Source organism: Balaenoptera physalus (assembly GCF_965194825.1).
Source record: "Balaenoptera physalus genome assembly, chromosome: 21".
In the NCBI taxonomy this organism is placed as follows: Eukaryota; Metazoa; Chordata; class Mammalia; order Artiodactyla; family Balaenopteridae; genus Balaenoptera; species Balaenoptera physalus.
In genome coordinates this window covers 8,995,002-9,015,581 of record NC_138902.1, presented here as the reverse complement: position 1 = coordinate 9,015,581, position 20,580 = coordinate 8,995,002, and the positions used below count along the sequence as shown (strand labels likewise).

The 20,580-nt window shown below is 40.8% G+C and overlaps 2 protein-coding genes across 5 annotated transcripts in view; both read right to left on the bottom strand.

Moving 5' to 3' along the window:
- FNTA (farnesyltransferase, CAAX box, subunit alpha) overlaps window positions 1-1,745 on the bottom strand; it is a 32,206-nt gene extending 30,461 nt beyond the window's left edge. Inside the window, exon 1 of the mRNA XM_082444277.1 lies at window positions 1,530-1,745. Coding sequence (XP_082300403.1) covers window positions 1,530-1,705 — 176 coding nt within the window. The 5' untranslated portion in view covers window positions 1,706-1,745. The remainder of the gene's footprint in view (window positions 1-1,529) is intronic.
- A 128-nt stretch (window positions 1,746-1,873) lies between these two features.
- Window positions 1,874-20,580, bottom strand: part of HOOK3 (hook microtubule tethering protein 3) — a 120,823-nt gene continuing 102,116 nt past the window's right edge. Inside the window, exons 23-24 of one of the 4 annotated variants that reach the window (XR_014258143.1) lie at window positions 4,863-4,987; window positions 3,771-3,873 (exon numbers count right to left, since the gene is read on the bottom strand). Coding sequence is in view for 3 of the 4 variants with exons in the window: in XM_082444225.1 (XP_082300351.1) it covers window positions 2,806-2,908 (103 nt within the window). In the remaining variant the exon portion in view is untranslated. Of the gene's footprint in view, window positions 2,909-3,770; window positions 3,874-4,862; window positions 4,988-5,013; window positions 5,155-20,580 lie in introns of those variants that run through there. The other 3 variants (XM_082444225.1, XM_082444226.1, XM_082444227.1) reach the window with 3 other exon arrangements.

Sequence of the window (20,580 nt, the reverse complement as noted above, 5' to 3'; positions counted from 1 at the left end):
GTAGAGTCTGGAATCTGTGGAACACTGGCTCTACCACTTAACTAGCTGTGTGACCCTGAGAAAGTTACTTAACCTCTCTGGGCCTCAATTTCTTCATTTATAAAATGGAGATGATACTATTACCAAACAACCTTAGAAGGCTACTTGGAGGTTTAAGTGAGATAATATGTTAAACTCTTAAAATATTCATAATAGTAAGCATATAATACATAGTATTATACTATATATATACTATTATACTATATATACCCTAACACACAGTTAGCATATACAATATTATACAGGAAATACACTAAATGTACTATATAGTATTACTGTATGCTTAAATATATATGCTATATGTTATAAATGTAGCATATAATAAATGCATATAGTAAGTATTCAATGAATACTACTTCTCATTATCAATGCTAAAATAAATTACAGTGGCAACACTGGGTGCCTATAGACACTGCTGTGTAAACTGCTCAGTGTGACCAAATTTTCGTTAACCACTCTTTTACTTACATTCTTTTCCTATTACCCATTTTTCAGTTCTCTGTACTCATCAGCTATTAACAGCAAAAATTCTGTGGTATCTAGACAAATCCTAAAATTGTGCCCATTATACAAGGAGAAATCCAGGGGAAACAATTACCCGAGGTGTGAGACCTAGATGGGGAGTGGCATGAGAATGGTACCGCTGTCCTTTAGGCACAGGGAAACCGGACAGTCAAGGGAAGAACCCGAGTATTTCACAGTTCAGAGAGGAGGTCTGAGGGCTATGGGGTCACCTCAACCAACTGAAATCACTAACACAGTAAACTCCAAGAACGAAATCTGCATAGTGGCTTTCATTCAATTCATAAACAATCTACGCAAATCAGCCATCTAATGGGTTTACCTAGAACTACAGAAGAAAAAATAAGACATGAGAAAAGTAAGGACTTCTCAGTCGTCTCTGCAGGTTCAAAATGCAGCTGGGGAACCAGCATGACCAATAGAAAGCAAAGAACTAACGGGGACGGGACTGGGTGGTGGCAAAGATGGGGAGGAAAGGCGAGAAAGTTAACAGCAGTACCCGACACTGCACATCTCTTGCACTAAGCACGAGGCGACGTGGGGACGCGTAACGGAGTTGAATCCTCATAGTCTCATCCTTACAGCCTAACTCGGTGCCTGGCTGATGCTGGGCGCTAAAAACACTGAAAGAAAACGCTGAATGAAAACGTCCCGGTCCCTAAAGATCTTACGCTAGCTCTCTCCGTTTCCGCAGAACAAACCACGGGAAGCCCCGTTTCTAAAGCGAGCCAATCTGGACCTTCTTTGCGGTCCGACTGCACCCAAGCCCTTTGGCATTCGGACTACAGCAGGCCAGCGCTGTGGGGCCCGGAACCTCCACCGCCCAGCTCGGAGACAGCGCGGGCCCCACCCCGCCGCTCCCGGCCACCGGACCGCGAGGACGTGCGAGCTTCTGCCGCAGCCGCGCCCCGTGCAGCGCCGCGCGCGGGGGAGGGTCTCCCGCGCCGCGACCATGCCGTGGGCGTTACCTGTACAGGACATAGGTGGGCGAGTCCAGGCTCAGGAACCCGTCGTCCATAGGGGACGCCGCCGCCTCTTCTGGCGGCGGCTGGGGCGGCAGGGGATGCGGCTGGGGCGGCGGCGGCTCCGGCTGACCCGGCTCCCCGCCCTGCGCTGCCTCCCCGACGCCGTCGGCGGCCGCCATCTCTCCTCGGCTCCCAGCGGAGGAGGTGGCGGAGACCCCACCCCTGGCCCCGCCCCTCTCGCGGCTACTTCCGGTTTTTCCGCTCCTACCATAGAGACGCGGGCTGGAGTGCCCAGCGCCTGCGCCGGCAGCCTGGCCTGGCCGTCGCTGTTGGGCGCGGTTCTGCGCTTCGGCCTGCATCACGCCACCTGGGGCCCCAGGTTTCCCACTCGTCCTGTCCGCAGGCCTGTCCGAACGCTTGTAGCTGGTGCTTCGGAACGTGCTAGTGTTGTTAGTTGTTAGTGTCGGCGGGAGAAGCTTGGGAGTCGTGGATAAGCAGCTGGCGCCCGTGCTCCGCGTTAGCCATCCAAGGGCATTTACATTCCTTGCACATTTTTTTTTTTCTTTCTTTTGGATGCTGGGTTTATACCGCAGAATTTCAGTAATCCAGGATTTTAGTCTTTTGAAATTAAAGTTCTAATTATACAAGGAATATGGGTATACATTATAGGAAAGGTAAACGTTTAACACTGACTACCTAGTATATGCCGGGCTTGCTCATGGCACAAAATAAAGACTCTGCAGTCATGGGCTTTGCATTCTAGGGGAGGATAGCAGAATACGCCCCAAAATATGTATGTAGGAAGGAGTACAGGACATGCCACTCCACAGATGCTGCTTTGGTGTTTTGGTTATTTTGAGCTGTTGGCACTTGAAAAACAGTAAATGTGGGGAGCAGCTTTCTCCGAACTCCCTTACATTTCTAAAGACAGACCCTCCAAAAGGAACGCAATTGCCGTTAAGTCCCCTCCCTGGGAGTTTCAAGAGTGGAAGTGGACGCCACACCCTGACAAGTTTTGTCAAATTGTCACATCTCCAACCTATTCTTCTAAGGGCCCATTCATCTTTCCTAAAAACCTTTTACTCTCCCCCAAGAGGCCTTCATCTCCCATCCCCTTTCCTTATTAAGGTGGTATTTAAGCCTGAGTTCGAAGCCACCTCAGGGAGTTGCTAATTTTTCTCTGGGTATCTCTAGGTATTTTTCTATTTTCTCTAGGTATACACGAGGTATACATGTTAATAAACCTCTTTTTGTTTTTCTCTTGTTAATCTGTCTTTTATTACTGGGGTTTCAACCAAGAACTCAGAAGGGTGGAAGGAAAATTATCTTTCACCTTCAGCAGATTTTCAGGCAGGCTTTTCAGGGGCTGTTTGAGCAGAGACCTGTGAGAGGAAAAAGCATACCAGTCAGAGAACAGGAAGTACGTGCTTGGTGCGGTCTTGGTTCGGCAAGGATGCCAGCAGGGCTGAAGGCCTGTGAGTGAGGGGAAGGAACTGGTGGGTGATAAGACTGAAGCAGCAGCCAGGGATCATGGTAAGGATTTGGATTTTTATTATTATTTTTATTGTGGTAAAATAGTCATAACATGAAACTTATCTTTTTAATCATTTTTAAGTGTATAGTTTGGTGATGTTAAGTACATTCACATTGATGTGCAGCCATGGCCACCATCCATCTCCAGAACTTTATCATCTTCCCAACTGAAACTCCGTCCCCATCAAACACTCCCCATCCCCCACCAGCCCCACCCCAGCCCCTTGTAACCACTATTCTACATTCTGCCTCCGTGAGTATGACTATTCTAGGTCCTCATGGAAGTAGAATCATACAGTATTTGTCCTTTGGTGTATGGCTTATTTCAGTTTGCATAATGTCCTCCAGGTTCGTCCACGTTGTAACATGTGTCAGAATTTCCTTCTTTTTTTTTTTTTTTTTTTTTTTTAAAGAAATTCACGTTCTTTTTATTTATTTATTTATTTATGACTGTATTGGGTCTTCGTTTCTGTGCGAGGGCTTTCTCTAGTTGTGGCAAGTGGGGACCACTCTTCATCGCGGTGCGCGGGCCTCTCACCATCACGGCCTCTCTTGTTGTGGAGCACAGGCTCCAGACGCGCAGGCTCAGTAATTGTGGCTCACGGGCCCAGTTGCTCCGTGGCATGTGGGATCTTCCCAGACCAGGGCTCGAACCCATGTCCCCTGCATTGGCAGGCAGATTCTCAACCACTGCGCCACCAGGAAAGCCCCTCCTTCTTTTTTAAGGCTGAATAATATTCCATTATATGTATAGGCCACATTTTGTTTATCCAATCATTTATTAATGAACATTTGGGTTGTTTTCACCTTTTGGCTGTTGAGAATAATGAAATACCTGTTAGAGACCCCGCTTTCACTTTTGGGTATTTACCCAGTGTGGGATTGCTTGACATACGGTAATTCTATGTTTAGGTTTTTGGGAACTGTTTTCCACAGCATCTGTGCAAGGGTTCCAGTTTCTTCCCATACTCACCGATGCTTGTTTCCTGGTTTTGTTTTGATAACCATTTGAATGAATGTGAACTGGTATCTTCACTTTGTATTTCCCTAATGATTAGTGATGCTGAGCATTTTTTAATGTGCTAATTAACATTTGTGGGATTTGATTTTAAGTGGAAATTAGTGGAAGGTTTTGAGTAAAGGAGGGACATGTGATTTACATTTTTAAAGGATTACTTTGGCTACCATGTGTGAAATACACACAGTAGAAAGGCAAGAATGGAAACAGATGAGTGTAAAGCTATTGTAGCAGTCCGGGCAAAAGGTCAAAGTGTTTAAATTATGCTTCACAATTCACTGATCGATCATAAAGTCATTTTAGTGGGTCCTGTGGTGGACAAGGTGACCCGCCAGTCCTCCTCCAAGGAGGAGCCTGCTGCCCAGCTTTGGGGAGTGGAGTCAGCAGCCAGCCTCCTGCGTGGCCTGAGCACAGCCCACAATGGACTGCCAAGAGGCAGGGGTATGAGGGCCCAGCCATCGCGGCCTGACGGGGACCACTGACAGGCGCCACACGGCTTCCGCCTGGGAGGCTGAGACCTCACAGGCCTTGCAGTTTGACCACACGGGTGTTTGTCCCTAACCTTGCTTCCCAAGTTCCATCTTAGTATCTGATTCCATGACCAGCATTTTTTGGTGTGTTTGATGAGTATTTCAAAAAATGAAATACAGTGGAATAGAAAATAGTGCACAGTGCACTATTTAGAAGTGCATTGTTTAGAAGAAGAAAGTGATTTTTGGTGAAGTTTTTTTCAAACTTATATATGTTCAGGTGTAATGGGTCATGTTGTAAAGTGTATTTCTTACCGTGGGTCATGGTCAACAATTTTGGAAAACAATGGACTGTATCAGTTCGGTTGGAGGTGATGAGCAGTATATGGATTCTGGATCTTCTTTGAAGGTTAATCTGAGAGGATTTGCTGACAGCTTAACTGGATGGAGGATGCAAGACCCAAAAATAGTTAAGAATGACTCCAAGGTGAGAGTCCCTTTTGATCAGAGTAGACAAAACTCCCTTTGACCATCCAATCCTGATTTAGTTCAGTTGTTCACTGCGTTCTTTCCCTATGGATTACATCCATGCATATATTTCTGGTGGCTTTAAAAGAAAAAAAAAAAAAACAGAGTCATACTTATTTGGCAAATTTTAGTATTGAATGGATGTAGATTTTTCTGGGCTTCAATACAGCTTCTCTGTCCTTGCTGATCCTTTGATATGTATCTCTCCAAACCGCAATAACGTAATAACTTCTCCAAACTCTAAATCACAGAACATATTTTTTTAAAAATAAATTTACTTATTTATTTTTTATTTCTGGCTGTGTTGGGTCTTCGTTGCTGTGCACGGGCTTTCTCTAGCTGCGGCGAGCGGGGGCTACTCTTTGTTGCAGTGCACGGGCTTCTCATTGCGGTGGCTTCTCTTGTTATGGAACACCGGCTCTAGGCACACGGGCTTCAGTAATTGTGGCACATGGGCTCAGTAGTTGTGGCTTGCGGGCTCTAGCACGCAGGCTCAGAAGTTGTGGCACACAGGCTTGGTTTCTCTGTGGCATGTGGGACCTCCTGGACCAGGGCTCGAACCCATGTCCCCTGCATTGGCGGGCAGATTCTTAACCACTGCGCCACCAGGGAAGTCCCAGAACATATTCTTTTTATTTATTTATTTATTTATTTATTTATTTATGGCTGTGTTGGGTCTTTGTTTCTGCGCGAGGGCTCTCTCTAGTTGCGGCAAGCGGGGGCCGCTCTTCATCGCGGTGCGCGGGCCTCTCATTATCGCGGCCTCTCTTGTTGCGGAGCACAGGCTCCAGACGCGCAGGCTCAGTAATTGTGGCTCACGGGCCCAGTTGCTCCGCAGCATGTGGGATCTTCCCAGACCAGGGCTTGAACCCGTGTCTCCTGCATTGGCAGGCAGATTCTCAACCACTGCGCCACCAGGGAAGCCCCCAGAACATATTCTTTAAAGTTGTCAGTTATAGGAAAGGAAAATCAATGACTGCTGCCACTATTTCAAGATAGGTACCGTACACTCCATTAGCTCTCCCATCAAACCAGTGCAAATAAGAATACAATCTGAGTAAAAAAGACTGGCTGATCCTCCTTCATGACAGCTGGATACCTGTCAGCACATGGATGTTCTAAACCTGTCATTGTCTTCTAGATCCTTGCGATGTGCTTCGAATTGTGCACCAACACTCCTGCCTTCTTACCAATCCCTGAGGATATCAGAAGCAGTCTACAGATGCTTGGTGAAAATACGATCAGAAAAATGAAAGTCAGAGAAGGGAAATTGTAAGACAGGGTAGAAGAAAGTCATCACCCCAGAGGAGGGACACATGGGACCTGGACGAATATCCGTAAGGACACACAAATGCTGTCTCATTTGAGACAGAAAAACCCTATGGAGAAGCAGGGCAATTGTTGATTCTCCACTTTACAAGTGAGAACCTGAGCCAGGCCTGACACACTTGATACAGAACATGGAGAAGGGTGACAGTAAGGAGATGGACACACATGAAACCCATGCCTGCCTCCCCAGTTTCAAAGGATGCCTTCCTCTGTCCAGTATTTCTTAACCCTGGCTGCATCTTAGAATCACGTGGACAGTTTTAATGAAACTCCAGTGACTAAGCCCCAGCCTCAGGGATTCTAATTTCATTGGCTGAGGGCTTGGCATCAGCATACTTTAAAAGCTCCCCCCATAATTGTAAGGTGCAGCCCAGGTTGAAAATGACGGCTCAATGAGTCCATGGTACAGACTGCTGCTTTGTCATCAGGGTTCCTGGGGATGTTAAGATGCCACAACGCTAGTGGGAGAGCATAGGCAGGGTTGATCAGCAATCAGTATGTTGTGCTAAATACAGAAATCAACCAATCAATGAACAATTTTTTTTAAATTACCATTTATTGTACAAATAAACTAAATCACAGTGTGTGTGTAAATAAAACTACTTAACAAGTGATATAAGTTGTAGTGCAAATTGTTCATCAGTTTTTTATTGAGGTATATTTTACCTATCACAAAATTTACCTCGTTCATGCATATGATTCATCATCTATTTTTGACTTTTTAGGAATTATTGATATGAGCTTTTCATTGGTATGGCTGTCACTAGCTACATGATGCTCTCAGTTTGACTGCACTCTTCCAGAGATTTACCCGTAAGTTTGATAATTATTAGGTGCCTGGGGATTGTATTAAACGCTTGAGCTTTCAACTTCCCCCAATGCTCTTTAAGCTTCAACATTTTCTCTCTTGGGTACAATCAGGGGGGTTGGTACTTTCAGGGCCCTGGTTGCACTCCAGGAGCTAGTACTAGAAACCTGTGAGCTAGACAGAGAGGGAGAAAACAGAAGGGGAGGGCAGGAAGGGTGAGAGCACATGAAGACTCGTTAATCGAGAACCAGAACCAGGAGCCTGTGTTTGTCTTTTGGCTCCACCACCACAAAGCACCTGAGGCTATGCCCAGCTGGGTCAGGACAGTCATAACAGACAGTAAAGCAGTGGCTGAGTGGAGCCCAGTCATAAGTAAGACAGAGGCACAAGGCAGTGGAGTGATTGGTTCAAGATGGCGGAGTAGAAAGATGTGCGCTGACTCCCTCCTGCGAGAGCACCAGAATCACAACTAACTGGTGAACAATCATTGACAGGAAGACACTGGAACTCACCAAAAAAGATACCTCACATACAAAGAAAAAGAAGCCGCAATGAGAGGATAGGAGGGGCGCGATCACAATAAAATCAAATCCCATAACTGCTGGGTGGGAGACTCACAAACTGGAGAACACTTATACCACAGAAGTCCATGCATTGGAGTGAAGGTTCTCAGCCCCACATCAGGCTTACCAACCTGGGGGTCTGGCAACGGGAAGAGGAATTCCCAGAGAGTCAGACTTTGAAGGCTAGCGGGATTTCATGGCAGGACTTTGACAGGACTGGGGGAAACAGACACTCCACTCTTGGAGGGCACATACAAAGTAGTGTGTGCGTCGGGACCCAGGGGAAGGAGCAGTGACCCCATAGGATACTGAACCAGACCTACCTGCTAGTGTTGGAGGGTCTCCTGCAGAGGCGGGGGGAGGCTGTGGCTCACTGTGAGGACAAGGACACTGGCAGGAGAAATTCTGGGAAGTACTCCTTGGCGTGAGCCCTCCCAGAGTCCAACATGAGCCCCACCAAAGAGCTGGGTAGCCTCCAGTGTTGGGTCGCCTCAGGCCAAACAACCAACAGGGAGGGAACCCAGCCCCAGCCATGAGCAGACAAGCGGATTAAAGTTTTACTGAGCTCTGCCCACCAGAGCAACACCCAGCTCTACCCACCACCAGTCCCTCCCATCAGGAAACTTGCACAAGCCTCTTAGATAGCCACATCCACCAGAGGGCAGACAGCAGAAGCAAGAAGAACTACAATCCTGCAGCCTGTGGGAAAAAAAAACACATTCACAGAAAGATCGACAAGATGAAAAGGCAGAGGGCTATGTACCAGATGAAGGAACAAGATAAAACCCCAGAAAAACAACTAAATGAAGTGGAGATAGGCAACCTTCCAGAAAAAGAATTCAGAATAATGATAGTGAAGATGATCCAGGACCTCGGAAAAAGAATGGCGGCAAAGATTGAGAAGATGCAAGAAATGTTTAACAAACACCTAGAAGAATTAAAGAACAAACACCTAGAAGAATTAAAAGAACAAACAAACAGACATGAACAATACAATAACTGAAATGAAAAATACACTAGAAGGAATCACTAGCAGAATAACTGAGGCAGAAGAACAGATAAGTGACCTGGAAGACAGAATGGCAGAATTCACTGCCGTGGAACAGAATAAAGAAAAAAGAATGAAAAGAAATGAAGACAGCCTAAGAGACCTCTGGGACAACATTAAATGCAACAACATTCGCATTATAGGGGTCCCAGAAGGAGAAGAGAGAGAGAAAGGACCCAAGAAAATATTTGAAGAGATTATAGTTGAAAACTTCCCTAACATGGGAAAGGAAATAGCCACCCAAGTCCAGGAAGCACAGAGAGTCCCAGGCAGGATAAACACAAGGAGAAACACACCGAGACACATAGTAATCAAACTGACAAAAATTAAAGACAAAGAAAAATTATTGAAAGCAATAAGGGAAAATGACAAATAACATCCAAGGGAACTCCCATAAGGTTAACAGCTGATTTCTCAGCAGAAACTCTACAAGCCAGAAGGGAGTGGCATGATATACTTAAAGTGATGAAAGGGAAGAACCTACAACCAAGATTACCCGGCAAGGATCTCATTTAGACTCAATGGAGAAAACAAAAGCTTTACAGACAAGCAAAAGCTAAGAGAATTTAGCACCACCAAACCAGCTCTACAACAAATGCTAAAGGAAATGGTAATAGGAACATACATATCGATAATTACCTTAAACGTGAATGGATTAAATGCTCCAACCGAAAGACACAGGCTCGCTCAATGGTTAAAAAAACAAGACCCATATATATTCTGTCTACAAGAGACCCACTTCAGACCTAGGGACACATACAGACTGAAAGTGAGGGGATGGAAAAAGATATTCCATGCAAATGGAAATCAAAAGAAAGCTGGAGTAGCAATACTCATATCAGATAAAATAGACTTTAAAATAAAGAATGTTACAAGAGACAAGGAAGGACACTACATAATGATCAAGGGATCAATCCAAGAAGAAAATAGAACAATTATAAATATATATGCACCCAACACAGGAGCACCTCAATACATACGGCAACTGCTAACAGCTATAAAAGAGGAAATTGACAGTAACACAATAATAGTGTGGGATATTAGCACCTCATACCAACAGACAGATCATCCAAAAGAAAATTAATAAGGAAACACAAGCTTTAAATGACACAAAGACCACATAGATTTAATTGATATTTATAGGGCATTCCATCCAAAAACAGGAGATTACACTTTCTTCTCAAGTGCACATGGAACATTCTCCAGGATAGATCACATCTTGGGTCACAAACCAAGCTTGGTAAATTTAAGAAAATTGAAATCGTATCAAGCCTCTTTTCCGACCACAACGCTATTGGAAAAAAACGTAAAAAACACAAACATATGGAGGCTAAACAGTACGTTACTAAATAACCAAGTGATCACTGAAGAAATCAAAGAGGAAATCAAAAAATACCTAGAGACAAATTACAAAGGAAACACAATGATCCAAAACCTACTGGATGCAGCAAAAGCAGTTCTAAGAGGGAAGTTTATAGCAATACAAACCTACCTCAAGAAACAAGAAAAGTCTCAAATAATCTAACCTTACACCTAAAGGAACCAGAGAAAGAACAAACAAAACCCAAAGTCAGTAGAAGGAAGGAAATCATAAAGATCAGAGCATTAATAAATGAAATAGAAATAAAGAAAACAATAGCAAAGATCAGTAAAACTAAAAGCTGCTTCTTTGAGAAAATAAATAAAATTGATAACTCTTTAGCCAGACTCATCAAGAAAAAGAGGGAGAGGACTCAAATCAATAAAATTAGAAATGAAAAAGGAGAAGTTACAACAGACACCGCAGAAATACAGAGCATCCTAAGAGACTAATACAAGCAACTCCATGCCAATAAAACAGACAACCTGGAAGAAATGGACAGATTCTTAGAAGGGTATAACCTTCCAAGAGTGAACCAGGAAGAAACAGAAAATATGAAGACCAATCACAAATAATGAAATTAAAACTGTGATTAAAAATCTTGCAACAAACAAAAGTCCAGGACCAGATGGCTTCACAGGTGAATTCTATCAAACATTTAGAGAAGAGCTAACACCCATCCTTCTTAAACTCTTCCAAAAAATTGCAGAGGAAGGAACACTCCCAAACTCATTCTATGAGGCCACCATCACCCTGATACCAAAACCAGACAAAGATAGTACAAAAAAAGAAAATCACAGACCAATATCACTGATGAATATAGATGCAAAAATCCTCAACAAAATACTAGCAAACAGAATCCAACAACACATTAAAAGGATCAAATGGGATTTATCCCAGGGATGCAAGGATTCTTCAATATACGCAAGTCAATCAATGGGATACACCATATTAACAAATTGAAGAAGGAAAACCATATGATCATCTCAATAGATACAGAAAAAGCTTCTGACAAAATTCAACACCATTTATGATAAAAACTCTCCAGAAAGTGGGCATAGAGGGAACCTACTTTAACATGATAAAGATTATATACGACAAACCCACAGCAAACATCATTCTCAATGGTGAAACACTGAAAGCATTTCCTCTAAGATCAGGAACAAGACAAGGATATCCACTCTCGCCACTAGTATTCAACATAGTTTTGCAAGTCCTAGCCACGGCAATCAGAGAAGAAAAAGAAATAAAAGGAATCCAAATTGGAAAAGAAGAAGTAAAACTCTCACTGTTTGCAGATGACATGATACTATACATAGAGAATCCTAAAGATGCTACCAGAAAACAACTAGAGCTAATCAATGAATTTGGTAAAGCTGCAGGATACAAAATTAATGCACAGAAATCTCCTGCATTCCTATACACTAACAACGAAAGATCAGAAAGAGAAATTAAGGAAACAATCCCATTCACCATTGCAACAAAAAGAATAAAATACCTAGGAATAAACTTACCTTAGGAGCTAAAAGACCTGTACTCAGAAAACTATAAGACACTGATGAAAGATATCAAAGATGACACAAACAGTTGGAGAGATAGAACATGTTCTTGGATTGGAAGAATCAATATTGTGAAAATGACTATACTACCCAAAGCAATCACAGATTCAATGCAATCCCTATCAAATTACCAGTGACATTTTTTAAAGAACTAGAACAAAACATCTTAAAATTTGTATGGAGACACAGAAGACCCCAAATAGCCAAAGCAGTCTTGAGGGAAAAAAACGGAGCTGGAGGAATCAGACTCCCTGACTTCAGACTATACTACAAAGCTACAGTAATCAAGACAGTATGGTACTGGCACAAAAACAGAAATATAGATCAATGGAACAGAATAGAAAGCCCAGAGATAAACCCACACACCTATGGTCAACTTATCTATGACAAAGGAGGCAAGGATATACAATGGAGAAAAGACAGTCTCTTCAATAAGTGGTGCTGGGAAAACTGGACAGGTACATGTAAAAGAATGAAGTTAGAACACTCCCTAACACCATACACAAAAATAAACTAAAAATGGATTAGAGATCTAAATGTAACATCACTCTAAAACTCTTAGAGGAAAACATAGGAAGAACACTCTTTGACATAAATTACAGCAAGATTTTTTTTATCCACCTCCTAGAGTAATGGAAATAAAAACAAAAATAAACAAATGGGACCTAATGAAACTTAAAAGCTTTTGCAAAGCAAAGGAAACTACAAACAAGACGAAAAGACAACCCTCAGAATGGTAGAAAATATTTGCAAATGAATCAACGGACAAAGGATTAATCTCCAAAATATATAATCAGCTCATACAGCTCAATATTAAAAAAACAAACAACCCAATTCAAAAATTTAGGCAGAAGACCTAAATAAACATTTCTCCAAAGAAGACATACAGATGGCCAAGAGGCACATGAAAAGCTGCTCAACATCACCAATTATTAGAGAAATGCAAATCAAAACTACAGTGAGGTATCACCTCACACCAGTTACAATGGGCATCATCAGAAAATCTACCAACAACAAATGCTGGAGAGGGTGTGGAGAAAAGGGAACCCTCTTGCACTGGTGATGGCAATGTCAACTGATACAGCCACTATGGAGAACAGTATGGAGGTTCCTTAAAAATCTAAAAATAGAATTACCATATGACTGAGCAATCCCACTACTGGGCATATACCCAGAGAAAACCATAATTCAAAAAGACACATGCACCCCAGTGTTCACTGCAGCACTATTTACAATAGCCAGGTCATAGAAGCAACCTAAATGCCCACTGACAGACGAATGGATAAAGAAGATATGGTACACATATACAATGGAATATTACTCAGCCATAAAAAGGAATGAAATTGGGTCATTTGTAGAGACGTGGATGGATCTAGAGCCTGTCATACAGAGTGAGGTAAGTCAGAAAGAGAAAAACAAATATCGTGTATTAATGCATATATGTGGAACCTAGAAAAATGGTACAGATGAACCGGCTTGCAAGGCAGAAATAGAGACACAGATGTAGAGAACAAATGTATGGACACCAAGGGGGGAAAGCAGCGGTGGGTGGGGGGGTGGTGGTGGGATGAATTGGGAGATTGGGATTGACATGTATACATTAATATGTATAAAATGGATAACTAATAAGAACCTGCTGTTTAAAAAATAAAATAAAATTCAAAACAACAAACCAACAAACCACCATCTCATTGAGATTGATTGGGATTGTAATAAAGCTGTAGATCAATGTTGGGATAACTGATGACTCTAGTATATTAAATCTTCCAATCCATGAACATGGCATATCTCTTTTTATTTAGTTTTTTATTGTCTCTCATGAGGTTTTACAGCTTCTAGGTATGCTGTTAGAGTTGTCTCTTCTGTTTCTGGTATACATAAGTAAAATTGATTTTAATATCTAGCCACTTTCCTAACTTCTATTAATTTTTCTTGGCTCTGTTGGGTCTTCGTTGCTGCGCGCGGGCTTTCTCTAGTTGCGGCAAGCGGGGGCTACTCTTCATTGCGGTGCATGGGCTTCTCAATTGCGGCAGCTTCTCTTGTTGCAGAGCACAGGCTCTAGGCGCGCGGGCTTCAGTAGTTGCAGCACACGGGCTCAGTAGTTGCAGTGCGTGGGCTCTAGGGCGCACAGGCTTAGTAACTGTGGCGCACGGGCTTAGGTGCTCCTCAGCATGTGGGATCTTCCCAGACCAGGGATCGATCCCGTGTCCCCTGCACTAGCAGGTGGATCCTTAACCACTGCGCCACCTGGTAAGTCCTAACTTCTATTAATTCTAATACTTTAGCTGAAGTGATTTAAGAGAGTGTGATATTGCCACAGAAATAAACAAAGCAAGTAACAGAACACAGTGGAGAACTCACAAACATATCTATGAATATATATGGATGCTTGAGACTTGACAAAACCTTCACTGCAGAGAAGTGAGAAAAATCTAGTGTTCTGAATAATGGTGCTGGGACAATTAGGCATCAATACCAGAAAAAAAAAAAAGAAAGAACAAAATTGCATCCTTACCTCATACTATATACTGAAATATGAGATGCAAAAGATAAATATCTTAGATGATAATATAGGAGGAAATCTCCAGCCTTTAGAGTTAGAAAAAATTTCTTAAACAAGACAGAAAATAAATAATACAAGAAAAAATGATAAACCTGACACCTGATATGTTAAAATTAAGAACTTTCTATTTGTCAGAATACACCAAGAAGACAGTTGAAGGCAAAACCACAGAGGGCTTAAATCCAAAATATGTACTAGATTCCTACAAATAAAAATACAGATGACCTAAAATAGCAAATTGGTTGGAACATATTCTGCACAAAGGAAGAAACCCAAATGGCAAATAAATACATGACAAAGTGACCAATCTCAGTAATCAGGAAAATGCAAATTAAAGACATTTTTATATACCACTACCCACCCATTACATTGGCAAAAATGAAAAAGCTTGATGGTTCCAAATGACTACTCTGCTTTGGGAAAAGTTTGGCATTATGTAGGAAAGTTGAAGATACCTATCCTAATGACCCAGTAAGTCTATTCTTAGGTACGTCCCCAAAGAAACGCATACTCTGATGCATCAGAATATATGAACAATGTTGGCAACATTGTCTGGAATAGCCACAAATAGGAAACAACCAAAATACTCATCAAGGGTACAATGTATATTGTCATATAATGGAATTCTATGCAAAAATGAAATAAATTAACTGGAGCTCATATGATAACAAGGATGACTGTATAAACAAAATGCTGAGCAAAGGAAGCCAGACTGTATAATTCTATTTACACAAAGTTTAGGAACAGGCAACGTCATACCATGTTGTTTTTACTTAATGGTAAAACCCTAAACAAAAAAGGGAATCATTACCATAGCAGTCAGGCTAGTGGTTACCTCTGGGGAAGGAGGAGCTTGAGAAGGGAAATGTGTGGAGATTCTCAGGCACTTGCAATGTTTAATCCTGCCCGGATGCGGTTACATTGTTGTTCACTATATGACAACTTGTAAGACTACATGTTCATACTATGTACTTTCCTGTTTTTGTATTATATTTTACAATAAAAAATAGTTTAAGGAGGAAAACAGAATTGGAGTAAAATGGTGAAAAACACGAGACTAAAACCAGAAGCCCAAAGGAAAAAATAATTACATTTGACCCTTGAACAACCCAAGGGTTGGGGTGCCGACTCCCGTCCAGTAGAAAACCCGCATATAATCTTAGAGTCGACTCTCAGCATCCCTGGTTCTGCATCTGTGGGTGCAGCCAACCACAGATCCTGGTTTCCTGAGATGGAATCTACTCCTGGTGAAGATGCTGTGATGATTGTTGAAAAGACAACAAAGAATTCAGAATATGACATCAACTGAGTTGATAAAGCAGCAGCAGGGTTTGAGAGGAATGACTCCAATTTTGACAGACATTCTACTGTGGGTAAAATGCTATCAAGCAGCACCGCATGCTACAAATTGTTCACAAAAGGAAGAGTCAAGGGATGTGGCAAACTTCACTGTTGTTTTATTTTAAGAAATTGCCACCGACACCCCAACTTCAGTAACCACCACCCAGATCAGTCAGCAGCCATCAACATCCAGGCAAGACCCTCTACCAGCAAAAAGGTTATGAGTCGCTGAAGGCTCAGATAATGGTTAGTCCTAAAACTGAGTATCCTAGTCCCACTTACAGAAATCTGTTCTGCAAAAAAATAGCATTGACATGAAAATTATGCCAAGCCCACTGTATGGAAAAGTGAAACAAGAATGACATAGATGTGTATACACAGGCATGGAAGGACATGTATATAGGGCTATATAATTTGACAGGATTATAAATAAATTTGGGATTATATAAATAGAATTTTATATTCATTAGATTTTTTTGATATTAAAAGTCTGTTAATTAAAAATTACAAATTTAACATACTGTCATAGTCAAAGTGTCTAAAACTTATGTGCCTTTTTTTCACTCAACATTATTTCTGTGATCTGTCTCTATTATAACAGATCTAGATCCTCTTATTGGTTATACAGCATACAATTGTATGACAATGATACATTTATCTATCCTCCAAAACATGAATGTATAGCTGGTTTCCAATATTTTGTTCTTCAAAAACATGCTGTGAATTGTGATAGCTATCACACACAGTGCTTGCTATGAGTCAGCCACTGTTCTCTTATTTCACGTGTATAACTCTCTCACCCTATAAAGTAGTTACTACTATCATCCTCATTTTACACAGGAGGAGACAGAGATAATGAGAGGTTAAATAACTTGTCCAAGGTTACAGAGTCAGTAAAGTGGTGCAGTTAGAATCTGAACCAGGTGGTCTGGCTCTGAAGTCTGTGCTCTCAGCCTCCTAGTACATGTCTTCTGATGCCATAAGCCAGAGTGAACCCAGAATGTATCATGAGAAGCAGCAAAAGGATGGGATGTCATGTCAGGTTACAAGGCTGTGACTTCCAACATGTTTCCCCCCTCCCCCCATCTTTATGTCTCTCAGAGTCCCCACTCTGAGGGAAGCAAACTGCCATGTTGTGAGCTGTGCTATAGAGAGGTCCACATGGCAAGGGACTGATGTCTCTGGCCACCAGTAAGGACCTGAAGCCTTCTAACAGCTATATGAGTACACTTGGAAGTATATCCTCCCCCAGTGCAGCTTCAAGATAACTACAGCCCTGGCAGGCACCTGGACTGCAGCCTTGTGAGAGACCTTAGCCAGAAGCACCAGCTAGGCTGCACCTGCATTCTTAAACAAAAGAAACTGTTTTTCTATGCAGCCAACTTTGGGTTAATTGTTATGTAGCTATAGACAACTAATATAGAAAAAAATACAAGGTAAAGGAAAGTGGAACAACCTTTTAAACAACTGAAAGAAAACACCCAGTGAAAATTTCTTTCAAAAATGGTGGCAAAGTAGACTTTTTCAGATATATAAAAGTTGAAAGAATTCATCATCAGTAGATTTTCAGTACAAGAAATATTGAAGGGCATCCATCAAAACAGAAGGAAATTATACAAAATAGAATTCTGGATGTACACAAAAGAAAAAAGGCACCATAAATGGTAACTGTAATGGAAAATACAAAAGGCCATTTTTTTCTTATTATACAATTCTCTTTAAAAGATAATTCACTGCTTAAAGTAAAAACAACAATATATTGTGGGCTTATAGCAAATGTAGAATTAAAGTGTACTAGCATAAAATCTAGAAGGATGAAATGGAAGTATACTACTGAAGGTTCTTATGCTATTATACCTGAAGGAGTATAATATCACTTGAAATTAAAGTGTGATAAATTAAAGAAGTATACTATAAATCCTAAAGCAACCACTAACATAACACAAATGAGTTATAACAAGTAAGTCAACAAAGGAGATAAAATGGAATCATAAAAAATACCCAATTGTTCCAAAAGAAGGCAGAAAAAAAAGGAATGAAGAATAGAGAGGACAAATAGAAAACAAATAGCAAGAAGGTAAATTTTAAACCTAATCAGATCAATAATCATACTAAATGTAAATGGCTTAAAGACAGAATTAAAAGGCAGAGATTGTCAGGTTGGATAAAAAGGAAGACCCAATATGTGCTCCCTACAAGAAATCCACTTTAAATATAAAGACACAAGTAAGTTAAAAATAAGAAGATGAAAGAAAAAGTACAAAGATGTAAAAAGACATATTAACATTAATTAGGAGAAAGGTGAAGTGTCTATAACAATAACAAAGTAGATTTTAGATTAGAGTAAATTGGCAGAGATAAAGAGGATCATTTCATGACAAAGGGTGGATCAATTCATCAAAAAGACATATTGAGTATAAAAATTTATGCACCTAATAATAGTTTCAAAATGGATAAAGCAAAAACTACAAGCAGAAATAGACAAGTCCATAATTATAGTCAGATTTCAACATCTCTCTCTCAATAACTGATAGGAAAAGTAGATAGAAAAATCAGTAATGCTCTAGAAGACTTAAAGCGCACTCTCAACTAACTTCATCTAATCAACATTTATAGAACACTACAGCTAACATCGGCGGAATTCTTGAAAATTCTTTTCAAGTGCACACAAAATATTTACCAAGATAGACATTATCCTAGGCCATAAAACAAATCTCAATAAATTCAAAAGGATTCCTGCCATACAAAACATGTTCTCTAACTATGATGGAATTAAATTAGAAATCACTAACAGAAAAGTTCTTGGAAAATTCTCAAATCTTAAAAAGTAAATAACACACTTTTAAATAACCCATGAGTCAAAGCTGAAATGAAAATGAAAATCAGAAAATATTCTGAACTGGATGAGAAGAGAAACATAGCATATAAAAATCTGTACAATGCAGCTAAGGTAGTAATGAGAAGGAAATCTTTAGCACTAAAGGCCTATAGTAGAAAGTAAGAAAGGTTTTAAACTAATAACCTAAGTTTTTACCTTGAGAAACTAGAAAAAGAGCAAATGAAAACTAAAGTAAGTTGAAGAAAGGAAATAATGATCAGAATGGATATCAGTGAAATAGAAATCAAAACAACAAAAAAAAACAGAGAAAATTAAGTAAACCAAAAGATAGTTCAATTGTATCTCTATGTGCTAACATGAAACTGGAAATTAAAATTAAAAAACAATACCATTTACAACAGCATAAAAAAAAAGAAATACTTAGGATAAATCTGACAATAGATATAAAAAACATGTACACTGAAAACTATAAAACACTGATGAGAGAAATTAAAGAAGACCTAAATAAATGGATGGAAAACTCAATATTAAGTTATTAATTCTCCCAAGTTGATGTATAGATTTAATGCAATCCCAGTCAAAATCCCAGCAGGTTTTGTTTTGTAGAAATTGATGAGCTGATTCTAAAACTCATATGGTAGGTAATGCAAAGGACCTAAACAGTTAAAACAACTTTGAAATAGAAAAAAGATGGAGGGTTTACATTACGTGGCTTCAACACTTCTTTAAAGCTGCAATAATCAAGATGGGGTATTACTGGTGTCACGATACAGATCAGTGTAACAGCTGACATCCAGAAATAAGACTCATAAAGACAACTGATTTTCAACGAAGTTGTAAAATGCATTTCAGTGGAGAAAAGATAATTTCAACAAATGGTGCTGGATCATTCTATATGCCTACCCCAATAAACAAAAAACCCCTACAATCCATACCTTGCACTTGCACCATATACAAAAATTAAGCCAAAATTGGTAATAAGCATAAATGTATTGAATAGTATCTAAACCTACCATGGGACCCAGCCATTCCACTCCAGGTGTTCACCCAAGCACACGCCCATACAAAGCTTCATTTGTGACAGCCCCAAACTGGAAGCACTCAAATGCTAATGAGCAGGCGAATGAATACACAAACTGTGGCATATCCATACAGTGAAATACCACTCAGCAATAAAAAGGAATGAACTATGGATACACATAATGTGGACAAACCTTAATTAATGCTGAGTAAAAGTAGCCAGACAAAAATGAGTACATACTGCAGGATTCCATTTACACAGAATTGTACACTAAATACACAAAGTAGTCTACAGTGTCAGAAAGCAGATGTGGTTTTCCAGGGATACAGGTGGGCGTAGGGGAACTGGGAGGGCCTGGAGCAATTACCAGGGGGCCTGAGAGAACTTTCTGGGGTGATGGATATGCACATTATTTTGATCGTTGTGATGGGTTCATCATGAGTATATACATCTCAAAAATTATTAAACTGCACGCTTAAAAATATGCAATTTAGGCCTTCCCTGGTGGCGCAGTGGTTAAGAATCCACCTGCCAATGCAGGGGACACGTGTTCGAGCCCTGGTCTGGGAAGATCCCACATGCCGCGGAGCAACTAAGCCCATGCGCCACAACTGCTGAGCCCGCGTGCCACAACTACTGAAGCCCGTGTGCTTACAGCCTGTCCTCCGCACCAAGAGAAGCCACCGCAATGAGAAGCCCATGTACCGCAATGAAGAGTAGCCCCCGCTCGCCACAACTAGAGAAAGTCCATGTGCAGCAACAAAGACCCAATGCAGCCAAAAATAAATAAAATAAATAAATTTTAAAAGGATATGCAGTTTAAAAATTAACAATAATTCATTAATAAAGACAGGTCGAAGATATGAGAAATAACAGCATGTTTGTATGTTAATAGGAATGATTCAGTAGAGCAGAAAAACCTGAAAATACCAGACCGAGAAGTGGGGGAAATCTCTGGAAACAAGTCCTTTAGGAGAAGCCATCGTACAAATGGGGGACTTTGGCTAGGAACACGGAGAGTTCATCTCACTACACAGAGACACTCATATTTTGGACAATTCCCTTAAAATACAG